Here is a 20619-nt window from a genome sequence, read left to right on the forward strand (position 1 = left end):
CTACTAAAAAAACGAGTGTAGGTAAATGATTCTTCCCCAAACCACTTTCCTATAGGCTTTAGGTCTTTATTGGCTTCTGCAGTAAGTCTAGGGGCTTTTCTGCTAAAGAATTCTTGGTGGATGGGGAGCACGACTTCATGACAGATTTTGTAGAAGTGAGCATGGTATTTCGATTCCCAAATGATATCGAGATAAACATAAATAGGGCTAGGAAATTGGTCTGTCCATTTCCATACAAGAGATGGAAAATCATAAGAAAAAAATTGGTGTCCATGATATAGGCGCTCATAAAGAAAGGAGTTGTTTTTTAAAGAAAATTGTACTTTTATCTGTAATTGTGGATTTGGGTGGTCAAATTGTTGGATAATATAGTTGCCCAATCCATGATATAGCCATCAGCAAAGGCTTCTATCAATGGCACCCATTCTTTAGAGAATTTTTGCGTATTTGGATAACCATAGAGGCGACATAACATAGCAGCAATATGAGAGAAAGGGCCAACAATAGAGGCTAATGAATACATACCCTTGTCCTCTCGCTTGTGTTTGTTCGGGTCCCTTCTCCATTCTCTGATCAGGTCCGCAAGGTTTGGATTCTCTTGCATGAATTTCTGGACGAATTGTGTATCATACCTCTTCTGAGGTGGAGGTAGATGATACATTTTCCTTAAATACTCAGCTTTAAAAGACCCAATAACTATCTTCCTCAGCATTATAAACATTCTATCTATAATGTCCAACTGGTTGACAACCCATCTCACCATATCTGTATATGGTAGGATTTTAGGGCGAGCAACAATTCTGTGAAGAAATGAATTGGCCACATCATTCAATGCGGCGTTGTTACTTGGAGGAGAATCATCGGCATTAATAGTCCATTTCACAATTACCCTCATATTTTCATCCTTGAATAGTTTGTATATCACCTCCCAAGAGGCAGAACCTATGTCTGAAGCGCATGTAGTATCTGTAAACAATGGATACATTTCAGACACTTCCTCAGGTGGCAAGACTGGTTCTGGTTGTGTTACGGACTTCTTCCTTGCCTTGATTAATCTTGACATGTCCCTTAATTGCTCTTTATTGGAATTTACCTGTAAAGAAACAAACCAAGATAAGCAGCAAGAGCTCTGAAGGATGAAAATGATCATATCAATTCAATGTGAGTTATATGGAAATCCCTTCACATTAGCTAAAAATTATTACCAATCCATAAAAACCTCGAAATTAGAACAACACAGAGTGGTCATTAAATTTCCAAACATTTGTTCACGTGATACTAACACTTGTCATTATACTGGAAAATATTTTATTGACGTGTGGTATTGGGTGATATTACATAGCTTAGTGATTTTGTGATTTCTGAAAAGTATATAGGCACGAGATCTATATTAGCGAAAGACCGGAATTTAACAGAACGCGATATGACCCGCATCCGTCAATTGACGAAATGCAATATCGACTCTTGACGATATGCGATTTCGGCTCGACATTTCACAATTCAGCTTATCACAATTTCGCATTTCGTAATTTCACATTTCACATTTGTATTTGGCTTATCGGCTTATCGTAAATTCACAAGTTTGCGTTTCAGCTTTTCACAGTTTTAGCTTTGCGGTTGTCCTTTGAAATCGCTGATACTATGCATATTATTTAATAAGACCTACTCTTTTATAGATTTTTCATTAATTTCAAGATTCATTTAGACTTGTAATTCATATTTTAAAACTACAAAAGGATTCTTAAAAGGTTTTATGACCTGATTCATAAACTTTTTTGTTTTATTCAAAAATCAAAGAGTAAAAATAAAACTTATCCTATTTTATTTAAACAAAGAAGGATTATATCCTACAAATTTTAAAGGGTCCCCATTATTCTTTCTCCTAAGTCTAAAGATAATGGGGGGTTTTTGAGTACCACAACAATTGGTGACACACTTGACAAAACAATTAATCTCTCTAAAATGTTAATCTTTATCTATAAATTTCTTTAGAAAGTTTAAAAACGATTGAAATCTAGATCGATATAGATAACTTTGAAATGAAATCATTCGTCTCATCGAGAAGCTTCTCAAGGTTTGTGATAGATGATTTTTTTGTGTAAATTAGTAGGTAATAGGTTGAAAAGATAAGGTAAAAACTATTAGAAGCTTAGCCTATTGAATAAGTCATTGGTAGAGTCACTACTGCCAGAAAACGTTCATAGCCTCGACAGAGTTACCATTTAACCAAAATGAACCAGTATCCCATCCATGTTATAATAACATTCTTTAGAGGCAATGAAGATCCTTTTTTCTTTTTCTTTTTTATTATTTTTTACTTTAAAGTCATTATCCTGGTTTGGTAGCCAAAAAATGATAATGTCATTCACAAGTTGTAATAAAATTGAACAAACCAACTCGTAATGAGATCTCTTGTCTCAAAGTCTGGTGACTAAGAGCCACTATCTTGGTTTGGTTGCCAATAGTGATAATACCAATTTTATTAGTTTCCTATGATCATGGTAAGCAGGCTCGTGAGGAGACCTCTTAACTTTTATGTTTTCTATATTTTTGAACTACATTGATTTTTTTTTTAAATAAATGGATGGGGTGGTTTCATATACTCTTTACGAGCCTTGGATGACCTCTTTAAGTAGAACATGCTAAAGACTTCATAGTAATTTCTATTTTTATAAAGATAACTTTTCAAAACCAATTCACAACAAATAGATTTTTTAAAGACTTTCAAACCAAAAGATTTCATAACTAAATGATTATCTTATTTCAAATCTTTAAAACATATTCAATACTTAAATTCCAATTTAAAGTTTTGTTTTTTAAATCGTCCCTTATATAAGTTTAACAATTCAAAAATAAAGAGAAACTTCCAATGTGTTTTTCAAAAGTATAGTATTTTTAATAACAAAAGGAAATTAATATATAAAAATATTTACATAGTGTACAAAAGAACTTACGTTTCTTCAAGAAAAATATTTTTTTAGTATAATTCCTTTAATAGGAAGAATTTCTTTCTTATCTTGTAAATGTTGCAAAATGAAGGTTGATGGCCCTATCTTCTCAAAAATATGAAAGGGACAAAGCCAGAGTTTTTGAAATTTTGCATGTTTTACTTTGTCCTCATGCATTTCATCCCATTTCAAAAATAAGTCTTCGACCTTTTTTTTTTATTTTTATTTATTTTTTATCTTTGATTGAATTGACATTAAATGAAGCTTTGACCAATTGTTGATGGTGAACATGGACTAACATAGATTTATTTCTTTCTTCTTCTAACTTTAGGATTTGAGACATTCGTAATTGCAAAGTTGAAGGTTGTTATTCAATAAATTGAACCAGGGTTGATGAGGGGGTAACTAGATTTAAAGGTAGAACAAATTATTTCCCGTATACCATATGAAAAGGGGAAGTACCTATTGAGGTTTTCTCAGTTATTCTATTAGCCCATAAAGAAAAATATTAAGTTTTTAAATGTCTTCGACTTAGGCAATCTATAAAAGTAAAAGGTTCTCTTTTGATAACCAAAACCTTTCAATATACTAATTTTGTTTTGTGAACATGCACTCCCCTTTGAATGGTTAAGAATGATTACGACTATCTTTTTGCAGGACGTTTGGTAATTGTGGGATATGTCCGTACAGCGATAGTGACCGGTATGGCACCAAAGACGGGTACAATGGGGATTAAAATTAGAATCACTGGTTGACAATGCATATGGTAAGCGGACGAAACTACAGAGATCTTGTTGCAGTAGTGGGGGTCAATGGTTTCGACTGCAGTGGATGGAAAGCAGTGTGGACAACTATGGTCGATGAGCTCGATGGACTGTCGGATGATGTACACGGGGTATAATATCCTTTCACAAACATGTTTTTTTCTTAATAATTATTAGTTAATTAATAATTGTTTATGTCTATTATTATTTATATTAGATTTAATATTTTTATATATTTTATTATTATTTATATTAGATTTAATATTTTTATATATTTTATTCATAACAAGTGTGCCCTAAAACTGCTCCTGTTTGGTTACGAGTTCTTCCGATGAAATGGTTTAATGGCCCAAGACCAAAAAACATTTGGTAGGAGTGAAAGCCTAACTCTTTACAAACTTCCCATTACTCATTCTAGGTGATGTGGTTTTACTTGAATAAGGTGATGAGTCAACATGCATTTGAGAAAGTCTAACCGCTCAAAAATTTCCAATGATTAATTCTAGATGGTGTAGTTTTCCTTGAATAATGGTGATGAGTCAACCTGCATTTGTAGATAAAGCCAGTAATGATTATCCTCTTTGAGCACTCAATTATGATAGATTTTCTAATGTGTAAATATATATATATATATATATATATAGACATTTTTCCTATTGGAAAATAGCATAATAATCTATTTTTTAAATCAGTGATCTCAATCTTATAATTGAAAATAAAAAATATTAAAATATACTTATCATCTCCTTTACATTAATAGATTAAAATATACTTATTATCTCCTTTACATTAATAGATGAAAATTTCAATATTAACTCTCTTTCATCTGTAAATCCATATGTTTATCATTAATGAGTATGTTTATCTGTTTATATCTATGTAATATGATCATTAAATTATTGTGTTGGTTATCAAATGACAATCAACGTCATTGTTATGAAATGGACGCGGGGTTATAAAATGAACTAGGCAAGTTCCCCTCGCTATAAGATCCATTTACATGTGTTTTAACGTTGTTTAATGCAAACTAAATTGTGTGTTTACTTTTTATGTTTTCCACCATCTTTTGCCTTGGGACAAAACTTTTAAAAGCTTTATCATTGAGTATGAATGTGTGAATGGGAATCATTGGTTATTCTATGAATGGTAATAGAATGAAAAATCATTAGATTAAAAGTTTTAATCAATGTTTATTAATAATTTAATTTATATGATTATAGGGCAAGCTTATTTCAAGGTAATTCCAATGTTGGATGAGATTAGTCCACTTGTGAAATATTGTTACCAAGATTATGATAAGTTTAATGAAACCTAAAACCCTAATAAAAAAAGTGTATTCCCACATATAACTTCCACTCTTAACCTCTCCCCCTAAAAATTTAACAAAATAACATAATGAAACAAGCCTTCCACAAACCAACCAGCTATATTTAGTTAGTTACAATGTAATAAATTGCCAATGCATAAACGAACGTGGACGGATAATTGAATGTAAGGGAATTTCATCATTCAATAGCTGCCTCCCCAGCCTTTGGCATTTGTTACATTAAAGAACAATCTCGATGAAATGACCGCGGCAGCAAACCTGTTTTTAAAATCTCTTTGTTGTCATCTCGACTGGATAATGCCCTTCTGGCAACACAACGAATGTCGCACTCCAAATACAAGCACGTACTCAAACAAAGGTTTGTATGCTGCGACAATTGAAAAGAACAGCTGCAACTAACTCACTCTGCGTTGGTTCACCCAACAGCCTTTGTATTCTATTACCGATTGAAAGGAGAAAGGAGATAGCTGCAACTAATTAACTGTACCCTGGCTCAGCCTGTCAAATGTCCCGAAGTATGACATGTAGCCAATTGACATGATAAACACATTTCCAATAAAAATATAGATCCCACATACAACATATACAGAAAAATACTATATGACAACACCAAATAATAAGTCAGATACAAAGACATGGCATGTCTATATTGTTTTTGAGTAGAAAAAACAGAAAGGGGGAAAGTAATAAGTCCCTGTTTCAAATAAAATGACATAGTACCTCTATATTTCTAAAGAAGATAAAAAAGAGTCCTAGAAAATATATGCCCTCCTCCCTACTTGACAGATTCCACATGCTTCATTAGCATGTGTTAAAAGACATTATACTGCAGCTTTCCAAGTAGACAGAAGGGGTGTTTCTGTGTTCTTCCATGTGGAGTACATCTCACCATATCGATCTCCAAAGACACCCGCTGAGGACACCAAATCTTCTACTTCATTCATCTCCGAGGGTGTGAGCTCAACAAAAAGAGCACCTATGTTTTCTTCTAAGTTTTTCACTTTATCATTTCCCTGATGTTGCACCCAAGCAAGTGCCAGTTGGGAGGGGGAGCACCCTTTCTTTGAAGCTATTTCACATATTCTCTCGAATATAACCTTATTCTTTTCAAGATTCTCTTTACTAAACCTGGGCATAAACTGCACCAAAACAAAAAGGTAGGTTAGAAATATGCCATAAAATCAAAGATATGGATTCAAGTTGATTCACACCTAGTTATCAGGAAATAGAAGAAAGAAAATGAAAATATGAATTATGCCTTTTCAAACATTATCTGTATTTCATATAACATGAAAAAGAGTAGAAATATAGAAAGCTTGTGTGTAAATAAAATCAGGCATCTATCGAAGAACTAAAACTGTTCATAAAGCTAAAATGTACAAGTATGAATAAATGGATCCATAATACCTTTCTGAAATCACTGTCATCTAAATTTTCAATTAATTTTGCTCCAGAAGACAGGAAACCCCGCCCTAGAGGGCTATATGGCACAATTCCAATACGAAGCTCCCTGCAATGAAATGTTTAATCTTCAGTTTGCAAGTTATAACTTCAGTTTGTAAGTTATAATATTAGGTGAATGGCCACATGAAAAGTATGAACTCCAAAATATTATGTACCTGCAAGTTGGAATAATGTCTTCCTCTACATCCCTACTCCACAAGGACCACTCTAATTGAACTGCTGTTATGGGATGTACAGCATGAGCCCTTCGAATTGTTGATGCCGAAGCCTCAGAAAGTCCAATGTATTTTATTTTCCCTTCTTCAACTATTTTTTTCAGTTCTCCAATCTGATATAGATACACAGACAAAGCATGTCAACAAACAATAGTTAAGCATATAAAAATAGAAATTAAAAAGGTATAACCAAGGAAGAAACACTTAAATGAAGAATTGATATGCAAGTGGCCATTAAAATGATAAACTTTCTCCTCTCAAAACGAATGCAACATCCAGATCCGTTCATGGTTCATGTTTTCAATTTTGCAGTTTGCATAGGGGCAAATAGAATATAGTTGCCAACACCTTGCCTAGAATACAACTTAAAAATGAACTTCCAAGATAATTAACAGTTTTCTGCATCAACCAAATGCCCAAATGTAAAATGAAAACTGATAGTTTTACCAGTTTTCAGCTCAACATTTACTAGAAGGAAATGTAGGAACGCCTTATACTTCCTCTAGCCAAGCGCACAAGTTTAATAAGGCATAAGATCTAAGCATTTAACTATTGAAATGGAAGGAGAAAATGAAACTCAGTAATCGTAACCACAAAAAAGAGCATCAACCTGTATATTTCATGTCTTCTCCTACCATTTCCCATCCCAAGTCAAAAATGTGAGATCCCATCTATTGATTTTATCATAGTTTTGTCAAATGAAATCAAATGATTAGGCAGACAGGTCAGAGGATAACATTATATTTTCTTGTAATCAAAAAACATAGCAAGTTAGCTCACTTCACTCTTCTACAATAAAACCAGTATGTAGTATGTCCAGCTTAAAGATTAATAATATCAATATATTAAGATGTAATTATATCAATAGTTACATAACACCTTGTAGCCACCTAGCTGCAACGATGCCATTCACAAACATATTATGACACGTATATATAACATAATCAAAATAATCGGCATAAGAGTCCTAAACAATAAAAACATAAAATATGTTTACCATTTATCTAATTAAATACCTAGATTCGCTATAGAATTCAAACATCCCACCTAGTCATAGAGCATGCTGCTCCAACTCTCTAAGCAATGGAACACCTCTGAGCTGGGGTCATGACTCCACCATATAACATGGCTTACACAAAACCAAGCATATAACTAGTACCAAATATGAGCAACGCCAAGGTACCAAACTCCAACAGTTCCACACCCCATCAACCCACACAACCCAAGGTAGTGCATCCCCTTCTCTGCACCCACAGTCCATCGAATTGAACCACTACCCTTCCAAGTTTTCCAAATTGGTCAGCCAGGGATGTTTCAAAGCCCTATGGATTCTAGAATTTTTGAGTATCTTTATGGGACTCCAAGTACCCTCTAAGCCCATACATGAACATCTATCTCTACACTTCTCTCTCTTAAGCTCTAGCCTTCCCCAATACAACCCAAGGAGAAGTGCGCTCGTACCCAGACTCGCTAGTACATGTGGCACTGAATGCGTTCACTAAGTCACATCTACAGGGAACGCAACTTAGCCGCTAACATCTTATCCAAGGAGGCGGCGCTCAGGGACAACACTAATTGTTTGATCGTGGAGGAAAGAGACGGCAACATCCATCAGTATTACCACAGGCCGTTCATAGAGCTTGGAACATGAACTATTCACAAATGAGATTGTATCTTTTTGCTTTTTGGATCTATAGCCTAAAAAGACCAAATGTAATTATTCACTGTTTTTTTATTTTCATTAGTACAGACAGAACAGGGCTCTCTGCGAAGAGCTTCATAGTATTTATATAGACTTTTTATATGAAAAGCCTCACACATGAGGCGGAACACAATTTTGAATGTTTTGGTGATAGATAGGCCAGCCCTGAATATTGTATATGCAAAGCATCTGCGAAATGCAGTATCTTTGTCAATAAAGAAAGTGCGCCTTTTTCCACGGGAAAAAAAAGTAGATATATGTGTATGAAATTCAATATAAAATCTTTCAGAAATGGTTTATAAAACAATTTAATTGAAAAAAAATGATTCAAACCAAAACACAAATATGAGGAAAAGCACATTAAAAGATAGAAAAGAAAGAAAAAACTTGTACATTTACAATGATGAGTGAAGCATGTTCCCTGGTAATAAGTAATGAATTCACTTTAAACGCATAACAAAGAAATTTGATTACTTTAGTCCTATATACCAAAAAACATATAAGAAGTGTTCCAATGGCAATTAATAGTAACATTCCATAATCATGAGGCAAAAGTTATGCCAAGGTGAAAAAAATCATTTTCAAAAAATTGTTATCTAAAGCAATATGTTTCACAATTCTAAGAATACAAAAATATATACTTTAATATAATAATAATTTTCCTTAGTAAGTTCATCTATATTTATGTGCAAATATTAGAGTTTCTAGATTTTAATACCTAGTTTACTTAAAGAGGATTTTTAAACCATATCCCAACTAAGTATTATCCATTAATACAGTAAAAAGCCAAAGACAAAATAAATAAATTTTCCTTTAATTCATCTATCTTATAACCATCAAATAATATATATTCACATAAAATTTGATTAGCCATCTTTATCATTTCCTTTAAAATTTTAATTATTCTAATAATCTTTAATCACTTTTATTTTACTAGAAATTAAGAAACAAAAACAATATAATACTAAAAATACAGTTTTTTTTGTTTTTTTCCATTTTACATCTTTCAGTTTTAAAAAAAAAAAAAATAATAAATATATTAAAAACATTTACTTCTAATCATATATGTTTTAACTATATAATTTATAAATAATTACAATTCAATAAATAAATATATTAATACCTATTAATATTTGTATCCACTTAAATAATGATTATAAATAATAAAACAATCTTTTGATTTCTACGTTACTTTCCACGTCTAACAAATTCAAATCCATTTGCTGTGTGCAGTGTTTATTCTCGATCACTATATACCTTGTATGTTTTCATCCATTATTAAAAATAAAATAAAATACTAAAATTTGAACTTTATTTTAAATATTAAAATTTAAACATTATTTTAAGCCTTAAAATAAAGTTTATATATTTTTAAAGAAAACTTTTCAAATCATTATAAAAAATAACATTTTTTTAGTTGATAAATAAATAAACCGAAGGAGACGTATGATTAAACAGACTGCTACCCCATACAATTTTCAGATTTGATTAAACAACTTCTTTTTTTAAGTTAATCAATAAATAAACCGAAGGAGACGTATTACTTATAAAAAGAACATTCAACAACGATGATTAAACAGCCTGCTACCCCATACATTTTTCAGATTTGACATATAAAATATGTGTCCTTAAATCATGTTGTAAATAAAAATGACCATGTACTATACCAACTGTGAACATCCCCAATTATGAAATAGTCTTATGACCGCCTCTTTTGTTTTGATTTTAAATCGCCAGCGCCGCCTACTCCCAGACTGGACATTGTAATTTGGGGCACCGACGGAGGTCAAGCTCCTCCAACCACGTACAATGTTCAACACATTCCACCTCCTCTAACTCACAGCACCCATAGAGATCTAGCGTTCGAAGCTGTGTACACTGCAACAAGCCCCGTATGTTCTTCAGCTTCAAACATGCAACTGCGCGCAACTCCTCCAAAGATGTCAATAATTCCATACTTGGGAGCTCTTCTAACTGATAGCACCCACTAACATTTAGCCCTCGAAGTTTTGTGGCCTGCTCCAACCCCCGTATCCTCTTCAGCTTCGTACATCCGTCTGCCCGCAAGCCCTCCAAAGATGTCAACAATTCCATACTTGGCAGTTCATCTAACTGAGCGCACCCACCGACATTTAACCACTGAAGTTTTGTGGCCTGCTCCAAACCCCGTATCCTCTTCAGCTGCGTACATCCGTCTGCCCACAAGTCCTCCAAAGATGTCAACAATTCCATACTTGGCAGTTCATCTAACTGAGCGCACCCACTGACGTTTAACTTCCGAAGTTTTGTGGCTTGCTCCAAACCCCGTATCCTCTTCAGCTTCGTACATCCGTCTGCCCACAAGCCCTCCAAAGATGTCAACAATTCCATACTTGGCAGTTCATCTAACTGAGCGCACCCACTGACATTTAACCACGGAAGTTTTGTGGCCTGCTCCAAACCCCGTATCCTCTTCAGCTGCGTACATCCGTCTGCCCACAAGCCCACCAAAGATGTCAACAATTCCATACTTGGCAGTTCATCTAACTGAGCGCACCCACTGACCTTTAACCACTGAAGTTTTGTGGCCTGCTCCAAACCCCGTATCCTCTTCAGCTGCGTACATCCGTCTGCCAACAAGCCCACCAAAGATGTCAACAATTCCATACTTGGCAGTTCATCTAACTGAGCGCACCCACTGACCTTTAACCACTGAAGTTTTGTGGCCTGCTCCAAACCCCGTATCCTCTTCAGCTTCGTACATCCGTCTGCCCACAAGCCCTCCAAAGATGTCAACAATTCCATACTTGGCAGTTCATCTAACTGAGCGCACCCACAGACATTTAAATTCCGAAGTTTTGTGGCCTGCTCCAAACCCCGTATCCTCTTCAGCTTCGTACATCCTTCTGCCCGCAAGCCCTCCAAAGATGTCAACAATTCCATACTTGGCAGTTCATCTAACTGAGCGCACCCACCGACAATTAACCACTGAAGTTTTGTGGCCTGCTCCAAACCCCGTATCCTCTTCAGCTTCGTACATCCTTCTGCCCGCAAGCCCTCCAAAGATGTCAACAATTCCATACTTGGCAGTTCATCTAACTGAGCGCACCCACAGACATTTAACCACTGAAGTTTTGTGGCCTGCTCCAAACCCCGTATCCTCTTCAGCTGCGTACATCCGTCTGCCCACAAGTCCTCCAAAGATGTCAACAATTCCATACTTGGCAGTTCATCTAACTGAGCGCACCCACTGACATTTAACTTCCGAAGTTTTGTGCCCTGCTCCAAACCCCGTATCCTCTTCAGCTGCGTACATCCGTCTGCCAACAAGCCCACCAAAGATGTCAACAATTCCATACTTGGCAGTTCATCTAACTGAGCGCACCCACTGACCTTTAACCACTTAAGTTTTGTGGCCTGCTCCAAACCCCGTATCCTCTTCAGCTGCGTACATCCGTCTGCCGACAAGCCCACCAAAGATGTCAACAATTCCATACTTGGCAGTTCATCTAACTGAGCGCACCCACCGACATTTAACCACTGAAGTTTTGTGGCCTGCTCCAAACCCCGTATCCTCTTCAGCTTCGTACATCCTTCTGCCCGCAAGCCCTCCAAAGATGTCAACAATTCCATACTTGGCAGTTCATCTAACTGAGCGCACCCACAGACATTTAACCACTGAAGTTTTGTGGCCTGCTCCAAACCCCGTATCCTCTTCAGCTGCGTACATCCCTCTGCCGACAAGTACTCCAAAGATGACAACAATTCCATACTTAGTTCATCTAACTGAGCGCACCCACTAACATCTAACCTCTGAAGTTTTGTGGCCTGCTCCAAACCCCGTATCCTCTTCAGCTGCGTACATCCGTCTGCCCACAAGCCCTCCAAAGATGTCAACAATTCCATACTTGGCAGTTCATCTAACTGAGCGCACCCACTAACAATTAACCTCTGAAGTTTTGTGGCCTGCTCCAAACCCCGTATCCTCTTCAACTGCGTACATCCGTCTGCCCACAAGCCCTCCAAAGATGTCAATAATTCCATATTTGGCAGCTCATCTAACTGAGCGCACCCAGAAACATTTAACCAGTGAAGTTTTGTCAGCTGGTCCAACCCCCATATGTTCTTCAACTGCACACATCCATCTACTTCCAACTCCTCTAAACATAAAGGGAGCTGCAAAAAAGATAGTTATATGTGGATCACGATTCTCATCCACTAAACATTTCAAATGATTCCGACACAATATGTTGATAATAACCACTAAACAGAAAGGTTTATACAACAAATTTCAAATTACCTGTGATTCTTGTTGCCACAATGTTTCTAATTTGTCCCCCGACACATGAAGAAACATTAACTTCTTCATTGGGATCATCGGAGGGAGAGATGAGTATGGACACTTGGTCCAGCGGAGCCATATGAGATTTGTCAAGTTCGCGCTCTTCACAATGCGTTCCAATAGGGAACCTTCAGTATCAACAAGGCGTAACCTCGTCCTTCGAATACAATCAAAATCATCATCATCATGGTATTCGCTAGGAGCCATTCTAATTCCCCGCACGGGTATTATTCCCTGCCCATCATAAAAAAAAAATGATAGTGATTACAGGTGATAATGAACCCCGGTCTTTATTGAATAAAATTGGAAAGGATTTGAGGGATTGACTACTTACAGTTGATTGCCGCACTAAGTCATCAAAATGCAAAATCCTAAGTGGTTGCTTAACACTGGCTTCACATATTGCAAGATCCCGTAGGTGATCATGCATACTTATCCTATTGTAGGAGTCTACTTCGACCAGACACTTGTTTTGTAGACTTTGTAATGTTACCCAGCCTCCCCATTTTGAGACGTTCCATATGCTAATGGCCATTTCCCTTCTTTCTCCAATGAAAAAACAAGCAATATCTAAGAATACTTGTTTTTCATCTTCATTCAAGGCTTCATAACTAATTTGAAGCCTTTTTTTAATGTCTTCAGGAAGTCTCTTTTGAAGTTGAACCAATTGGGCAGACCAATAAGACAGATCATTGTTTCCATGGAGAAGTCCACCGAACACTTTCAGGGATAGAGGCAATCCATCACAGGCATTTACGAAGTCCCGGGCCAAGTTTTCAAATCCTGGGAGTGGATCGGACTGACCGAAAGCATGCTGGCAAAAGAGCTTGAGTGAGCGTTCTGTACTTAGCCCGCATAACTTGTAAATTAATGATTTTTCGACCCCTGATCTCGTGAGCACATCCTTATCTCTAGATGTAATCAATATTAAGCTATCTGAGTGGATACGAGTTCGATCTGGCACAAGTTCATCAATCTGATCTACGGTATCTACATCATCTAAAACTAATAAAATCTGTTGAGAGAGGAGATGTGTTTTAAGCATTTGTATACCTTCAGCTTTGTTTTCTATCTGCAGATCTGACCCAGTCAAGCTCCTAAGAAGTTTTCTCTGCAATATTATTAAAGAGCCTTTAACTACATTTTCTCTTACATCATCTAAAAAGCAAAATCCGGCATAACCTGAACTCTCCCTATTGAAGGATTGTGAACTCTTCATTTTCCTATTGAAGAGTTCTTTTGCAAGGGTTGTTTTTCCGACACCACCTAACCCAACAATCCCTACGACCTGAACTTTTCTTCCACTCTGTGGATGCTGCAATAACACTTGATTTTCAAAATCGCTAACTTTTTCTTCTAAACCGGTTGGATATTTGGCTACATCCAATGGTTTATTCACACTTCTCAACACACATTCAACCACCTTATGTAGCAAGAGGCCCTCGTCACTGGCGAAAAACAATATAACCAGTGAGAAACATAGCATGTGCATATCTATCAATATAAAGTAACAGAAACACGGGAAGGATGTTTGAACGCTTACCCGTTACACGCCTTCAGCTCGAAACCGCTTATGCCGGAAACTTTAGAAAGAGCATTTCGCCACTCTTCAATAGTGGCTGCATTGTGTCTTAGCTTCAGCTTCTTTTGAGGAGATTGAGGATCATTTCTCTCAGTTTGAGCCTCATACTCCGTCTTCTCTCCAAGTTCCTTCAGGGATTGTGCATACACAGTATCTTTGCCCTGGGTCCATCTAAGATCAGCGGGTTCCACTTGGTAGAACACTGGAATTATTTTAGCTCCTGACTCCCGCATCATTACGAGCTCTTTTAAACACCAGGTTGACTCAGCGTATTTAGGGGAAAAAATAGCAACGTGCACAGAGGCTGTTCGAATAGCCCCTTCTATTTGAGAGTCAAAATACTTTCCCTGCTGCAATTCCTCCCGATCGAGAAAGACCTTCAATCCGTACGAAGTAAGTCGATAGTAGAGATGACTAGCGAAGGTATTTTTGACATCCGGGCCTCTGTGATTTATAAAAACATCAAAGGCGGAATTTCTCGTGTTGCCAGGATTAAGGGAGGTGGAAGTAGAGGCAGCGGTGGAGGAGGATGCGGCCATTTCCAATTTGGAAATCAGACAGAGAGATAGGAGAGATGTGAAGGATGGCGATGAGTACGACTCAGTCTGAGACTGCAAGGGAGCCGATGAATTAGGAGTTTCTCAGTGCCGAGAGAAGCTGTGAAGAATTGGAATAGGAAACACGCTTTATGCAGAAATACAGCAATACACATGAAACCCTTTACCCATGGTTTTTGCTTATGTCTGAATGCGCATTTTCGTAGTGGCCGACCATTGACAGCACCAAGTCTATCTCGGGTCAAAAAGAAAGAGACTGACATGCACAACCATACATTGTTGGGGATCGGAGATTCGGAATCACGTGGCCAGCCGGCCAGACAAAGGGAAAAACTGAACCGACAGCTCATGAGAAAACATTGATGGGACACCACTCAAAACATTCACGACTCATAAGTCACCACGTTAAAAGCCGTAGACGCTCGTCTGACAAGTTATCCCCGGCTGCAAATAAAAAAATGAATGGAGACCAATGCTTTTTCCACCTTTAATTGCCATTCATATCCCAATTTCGCCATTCATATATCGTACTTGAAAAAAACAGAATTTTTTTTTTTTTTGGGGTCTAAAGGCTGTATTTTCAATTAATCTAGACAAATCATTTGAATTCAAAAAAGTTAAATAATACTCTAGTTAGGTTAGGTTTTCATTTTATTTTAGAAAATAATATAACATGAGGGTATTATGGTGAGACAAAATTCATACATGATAAATATTTATATGAGGGTAAAATAATATTAGTATTTTTTTAATGTTTATGGTAACTAATATATGTATTAATATTAAATTATTTTATTAATTGTGCTAGTATTAATATTAAATTATAGTTTTAATATTAATTTTAAATTGTGATATTAATGAAAGATGGAAGTAGGAGTAGACTTTATGGATGTAAAAATTTAAGATCTCATGATTGTGGGAAGGGGAGAAGAACATTTCGTTTTTCTACAAATTAATGTTGAAACACAAGCATCATAATTATATATTTTCACTTACTGGACATAATGGGCAATGGCTTTTGATTATATGGATATCGAAAAAGAACTTCATTTTATAGTGATCTCCTTAAAAAGTCTAACTCTAACATATTACAAGTCATGGAGAAAATAATTGCCCACATTCTAAGATTGGTCACTCAAGACCAAAACACGACATTGATGAAGGAAATTTCCTTGCAAGAAGTTAAGGAAGCAATGATGAGCCTCCCAAAAAATAAGGCTCCTGGACCGGATGCTTTTACCTCAGATTTTTTCTAAGCAAGTTGGGCATTCTTGGGAGAGGAGATATTAGCTTTAATAGAGGAATTGCAAAGAAAACACTCTATCATCCCTGCTCTAAACACCACTTTCCTCACTCTTGCACCTAAATCGACACAAGCAACAGATCCAAGTAACTTTAGACCTATCACACTCTGTAACGTGGTGTACAAAATCCTTTCGAAGATCACAGTCAATAGACTCAAACCCTTGTTTCCTTTGCTCATCTCCAAGGAGCAGTCAGGATATGTTGAGGGTCAGCAAACCTGGACAAGATCATAGTAGTGCATGAGCTTATACACACTATGAAAAAGTTCACAAAGTCAAGTATGGTAATCAAATAAGATTGGTCAAAAGCATTTGATAAATTGTGTTGGGATTATCTTTTCCAGATTTTGAAAGCCTTTGGTCTCTCTACTGATTGGGCTAAATGGGTGGCTTCCTTATTTTCCTCCCCTTTCTTCTCTATCCTTATTAATGGTTCCCCTTCCTCCACATTTAGTGCCTCTCGAGGTATTTGCCAAGGAGACCCACTCTCCCCTTTTCTTTTTGTCATGGTTATTGAAGGTCGCAGGTGTTATCTTAGACATTCTATGCTTAATGGTGAGATGTGGGGCATTCGTCTCAACACTTGGTTGGCACCCATAACTCACCAACAATTTTCAGATGGCACTATGTTGATGGGCGATCCCTCGGTTCAAGAAGCCTTGGCCTTCAAGCGCATTCTCAATGACTTCATGTTAGCATCTGGTACTGAAATTTAACCCAACAAGTTGCAAGATTTCTTCTTCAATACACGTCCTAGCATTTAAGCCCATCTTGCCCGTCTCTTAGGTTTATCTCAAGCCTCTCTCTCGATCATTTATTTGGGTGCCCCACTAGTAGAGAATTCGTTGAAAACTATTCACTAGAGAGATCTTTTGGATATAATTCTCACCAAACTAAACAATTGGACCTTTAAGACCTTAAATTTTCCAGGAAGATTAGTTCTCCTCAAATTGGTGCTTCAATCACTCCCAATTTATAAAATTTTGGTCCTAGCTACACCGAAAGGCGGCATGCGTTCAATACGTAACCTAATGCGCTCTTTTCTTTAGGGAGGAGCGGCCCGGGAACATAAGTGGGTAGTTGTGGCTTGGAGTTCGCTCTGTCTTACCAAATCAAGAGGAAGATTATGACTCAAGGATCCAGAGATGCTTAACAGAGTCATGGGGGCCAAACTCTGGTGGCATTGACTTCAAGGGGGTCAATATCTTTGGAAATTAATATGGGACAAAAAATATAGTCAAGGACTTAGCATAGACTCCAAGTTGCACAGACACAACCTCACGTGAGGCTCTTCCACATGGAATTTGACTGACAACAATAAGGAAATCATTCAAAATAACTTTTTTGGGGAAATTCGTAATGGAGGCTTCACCAAATTTTGGTTTGATTCATGGCAGTAGCTTCCAAAGCTCTCTTCTCAAGAGATTCTACCAAAATTTCTACTACATTGGAAGCCCAGAGCTACATACAAGTGGCACAATATTGGAAAGATCAACCAATTGAAGGTCATTGGCATACTTGGAAATATCTGGAGGATTAGGGCTTCCCCATTCGAGGAGGACTGGGAGATTCTCCAAAAGGAACTGTAGGAAAGGAAAATTCATATTTAGGATGTTGGGTTGCGTTATATTCTTTCCACAACTAGCCCACATAGTTACTCGGGGGTTAGAGGGGGGGGGGGTCACATGGGGTTTGAGGCGTACCCGTAACCCCACTTTATGGGGTCTGGGGCAGCGCCCTGGAAAATTTTGGTTTTGGACCCTATGTTAGGTTGGGCGGACCCACCTATGGTTTTGTGCATGATTTTCGCACATGTTTTTGGACGCGATGGTTTTCGGTCCATGGTATTGGATGCTTCAGCATGTATAAATATGTATTGTAGCATTGAAAGGAACATAATGAAAAATCAAGCTAGTAGTCTGTTATGAAACCAGCTCACAAAAAGATAGAAAAGATAGAACAACGCCTTAGAATTCAGCCTCTTCGAGGGGGCAACCTCCTTTACATTACACAAATGAATGATTCTTTGATGATTCAAATGACAAAACCTCCTTTCTATATATAGGAGTCTAAGGAGTCACAATATAACCCAGCCAACCTAACAATAATAATATAAAGGCACAAAAATAACAATAGAGGGATTCTATGGGGCACAGTAATAATAATATGGGGACAATCGGGGCACAACAATATTAATAAGGGATACAACTATAATAGTAATGGGGTAATCACTAGTATTATAGGGACATAACATGCCCCTCTCCTTCAAAAAAGTGTTGTCCTCAACGCTTGAGTAGTTCTGGATGCTTCTGTATAAAATTCTCATCCTCCCATACGGAATCTTCAGCGGATAAGTTCTTCCACTTGATGAGATACTCTGAAATTGTGTAGAAATTTTGAATAATATAACACTTATTCACAGAGATTATCCTGATTATACACTATTGCGGAATGCATGCATAATACATAACCTCCTCTACGTTGATCATCAATTTTGTGGAATTAAAAACAATGAAACATCAATCGCATGCGCACATTAACACAGTATGTAACCGGGGAAAGCATTCAGCTGAAAACCCCCAACTATCTGTATATTATAATGATAGAGAACATGTAACAATACATAGTACAATACTCCTCACAAGTACTCAGTACTATCTCCGCCTACTACACACAAACTAACTCAGATCTGAATCAATCACAGGTTCAAATTTCCTCCGCTGCTTGCCTGCCTCCACTGCGTAATCTTGCATGAGAATAGATGAGAATGGCTTATCTAAACTCGTATTTCACTTGGCTGAACCACGCAATCCTCATTGGCAATACTCAATCCATTGATTGTGCAAATCTCATGCACAACTATAGTCACAACTGACAGTTGTCTTGCCCTTTCACTCACCTCTAACACCTGTCTCCACTGAACTGTCCATGCACTGAGTTAACTGATGTATTCTTTAGTTGTTTTATGAGTTAATAATTAGTGAATTAATTAATAATTAATTCACATCACTCATCACTAGTGTATTATGCAGTTAGACTAAATACAACTAGTTCAACTGAACACAACTCCATCAACTCCTCAATCAAATCCACCAAACTCAATCACTTGAGTTCTAACTGAAGTCCACCATGCAATAGCTCAACTGACCCATAGGAAAAGCGTATTTCCTTCTGAGAGTTGCACGTGCCACATTCGTAGCTCGAACTGAAGTGCTCCAAGAGGATAAGATAATGTTTATAGTCCAAATATTATTAAGAGCTAATAATATTCGACTGTTTCTATTTTTAGCCTGGCAGTCTAAAAATAGACTCCGCCCATATGTCTAAAAATAGAAGTCCATCTATTTTTACCAACATGACCAATCATCCATAAACAGCATCCTGCAACTCATAGACCATGATCCATATGTCTAAAAATAGACATAGTCTAAAAATAGACTTTGCGCCAAAAATAACCTGCGGGCTCACTTAGTGAAGGCGACTTCTTTTCACTAAGCTCCATCATCTTGTTGCATTTTCAACACTCCCTCTCAACAATATATGGATTATCTGCAACCCCTATCCTGCAACTCTGGAATGTTCTACATGCAGCACATTTGCCCAATCCACTTGCTCCAACAACACTTGGAACAAAAACACTCCCAACTAACCACTCTGCTGGGCTAGGAACATACTTTGATGCTGAAGATCTACCTGCTGCTGACAAGTGCTCCCTCTCTAACATCTACGCTACTGCAACATCTCCATGCATCTCGCACCATTGCACACCTCTCTGTGCCACCTAGCACTGTGCAAAACACTTGTGCCTCTCGCATTGCTGCAGCCTGCTAGCTATGCGCTGTCCTGGAATTCCCTACACTGTCGCTCTCTCTGCTGCTCCATCCGCATCTGTCTCTACCCAATCAGTCAGTTCCTGCTACTCCACATTGCGGCTCCCGTAGCAAGGTCTCATCCAAGAGGTTGGGTACCTCAAGGATCCTGCCCCTCCACCTTGGGACGATCACTCTATATCGCCCCACCTCCTACCTGGAGGTATGGCTGCATGTGATCCCTCAGCCAACCTGGCTTGAAGTTTCCCCCTACTGGAGGTCTCTGCATAAGTAGATGTCTCTAGTCGATCTCCTCTCAGCTTCCCTTGTTGTGGTTGCTCCACAACCTCCTGAAGCTGTTGCACCAATCGTGGCTCCTCCACAATCTTCTAAGACTTCTTCTAGCTCTGCATGGTGAGAGGTAATATATGCTCCCTCTCAACCACCAAGTCTCCATCAGTTGCCTCGCTGCTCAAGGCTTTGCATGCATCTTGAACCTCAAGAGCATACAGGTTCTTGACCCGGGAACCAATCTGCTTCACCTGTCTAGTGATGATGTGTCCAAGGAAAACCTTTCCCTTACTGAAGACTACATCATAGCCTCTGTCTTCCAGCATCGCGATCGA

The 20619-nt window shown here is 37.5% G+C and overlaps 1 protein-coding gene and 1 pseudogene across 2 annotated transcripts in view; both read right to left on the reverse strand.

The window, feature by feature from the left end:
- Positions 1-5119: 5119 nt before the first annotated feature.
- The window catches only part of LOC149267147 (putative aldo-keto reductase 4), a 364266-nt pseudogene continuing 348766 nt past the window's right edge, over positions 5120-20619 (reverse strand). The window contains exons 8-10 of the transcript XR_016255604.1: positions 6659-6803; positions 6447-6549; positions 5120-6178 (exon numbers count right to left, since the gene is read on the reverse strand). The product of XR_016255604.1 is annotated as a putative aldo-keto reductase 4 (transcript). The remainder of the gene's footprint in view (positions 6179-6446; positions 6550-6658; positions 6804-20619) is intronic.
- LOC149267148 (uncharacterized) lies at positions 9607-15069 on the reverse strand. The gene is made up of 4 exons (XM_089431582.1): positions 14285-15069; positions 13076-14189; positions 12700-12975; positions 9607-12575 (listed from the first exon to the last, which is right to left on the reverse strand). The coding sequence occupies exons 1-4, from the start codon at positions 14860-14862 to the stop codon at positions 10164-10166; spliced, it is 4380 nt and encodes a 1459-aa protein (XP_089287708.1). The 5' UTR covers positions 14863-15069; the 3' UTR covers positions 9607-10163.

This window comes from Pinus tabuliformis, chromosome 6 (genome assembly GCF_031772625.1).
Source record: "Pinus tabuliformis cultivar Carrire ecotype Pingquan chromosome 6, CPIR1, whole genome shotgun sequence".
NCBI lineage: Eukaryota > Viridiplantae > Streptophyta > Pinopsida > Pinales > Pinaceae > Pinus > Pinus tabuliformis.

What these genes read in the sequence shown, in the direction of transcription:
- LOC149267148 (XM_089431582.1), bottom strand. Translation starts at nt 14,862, where the DNA reads ATGGCCGCATCCTCCTCCACCGCTGCCTCTACTTCCACCTCCCTTAAT. An exon ending in GAGCTGAAGGCGTGTAACGG is followed by an intron (nt 14,190 to 14,284) that starts GTAAGCGTTCAA and finishes GTTTTTCGCCAG; the next exon opens with TGACGAGGGCCTCTTGCTAC. An exon ending in ACTTAGTGCGGCAATCAACT is followed by an intron (nt 12,976 to 13,075) that starts GTAAGTAGTCAA and finishes TATGATGGGCAG; the next exon opens with GGAATAATACCCGTGCGGGG.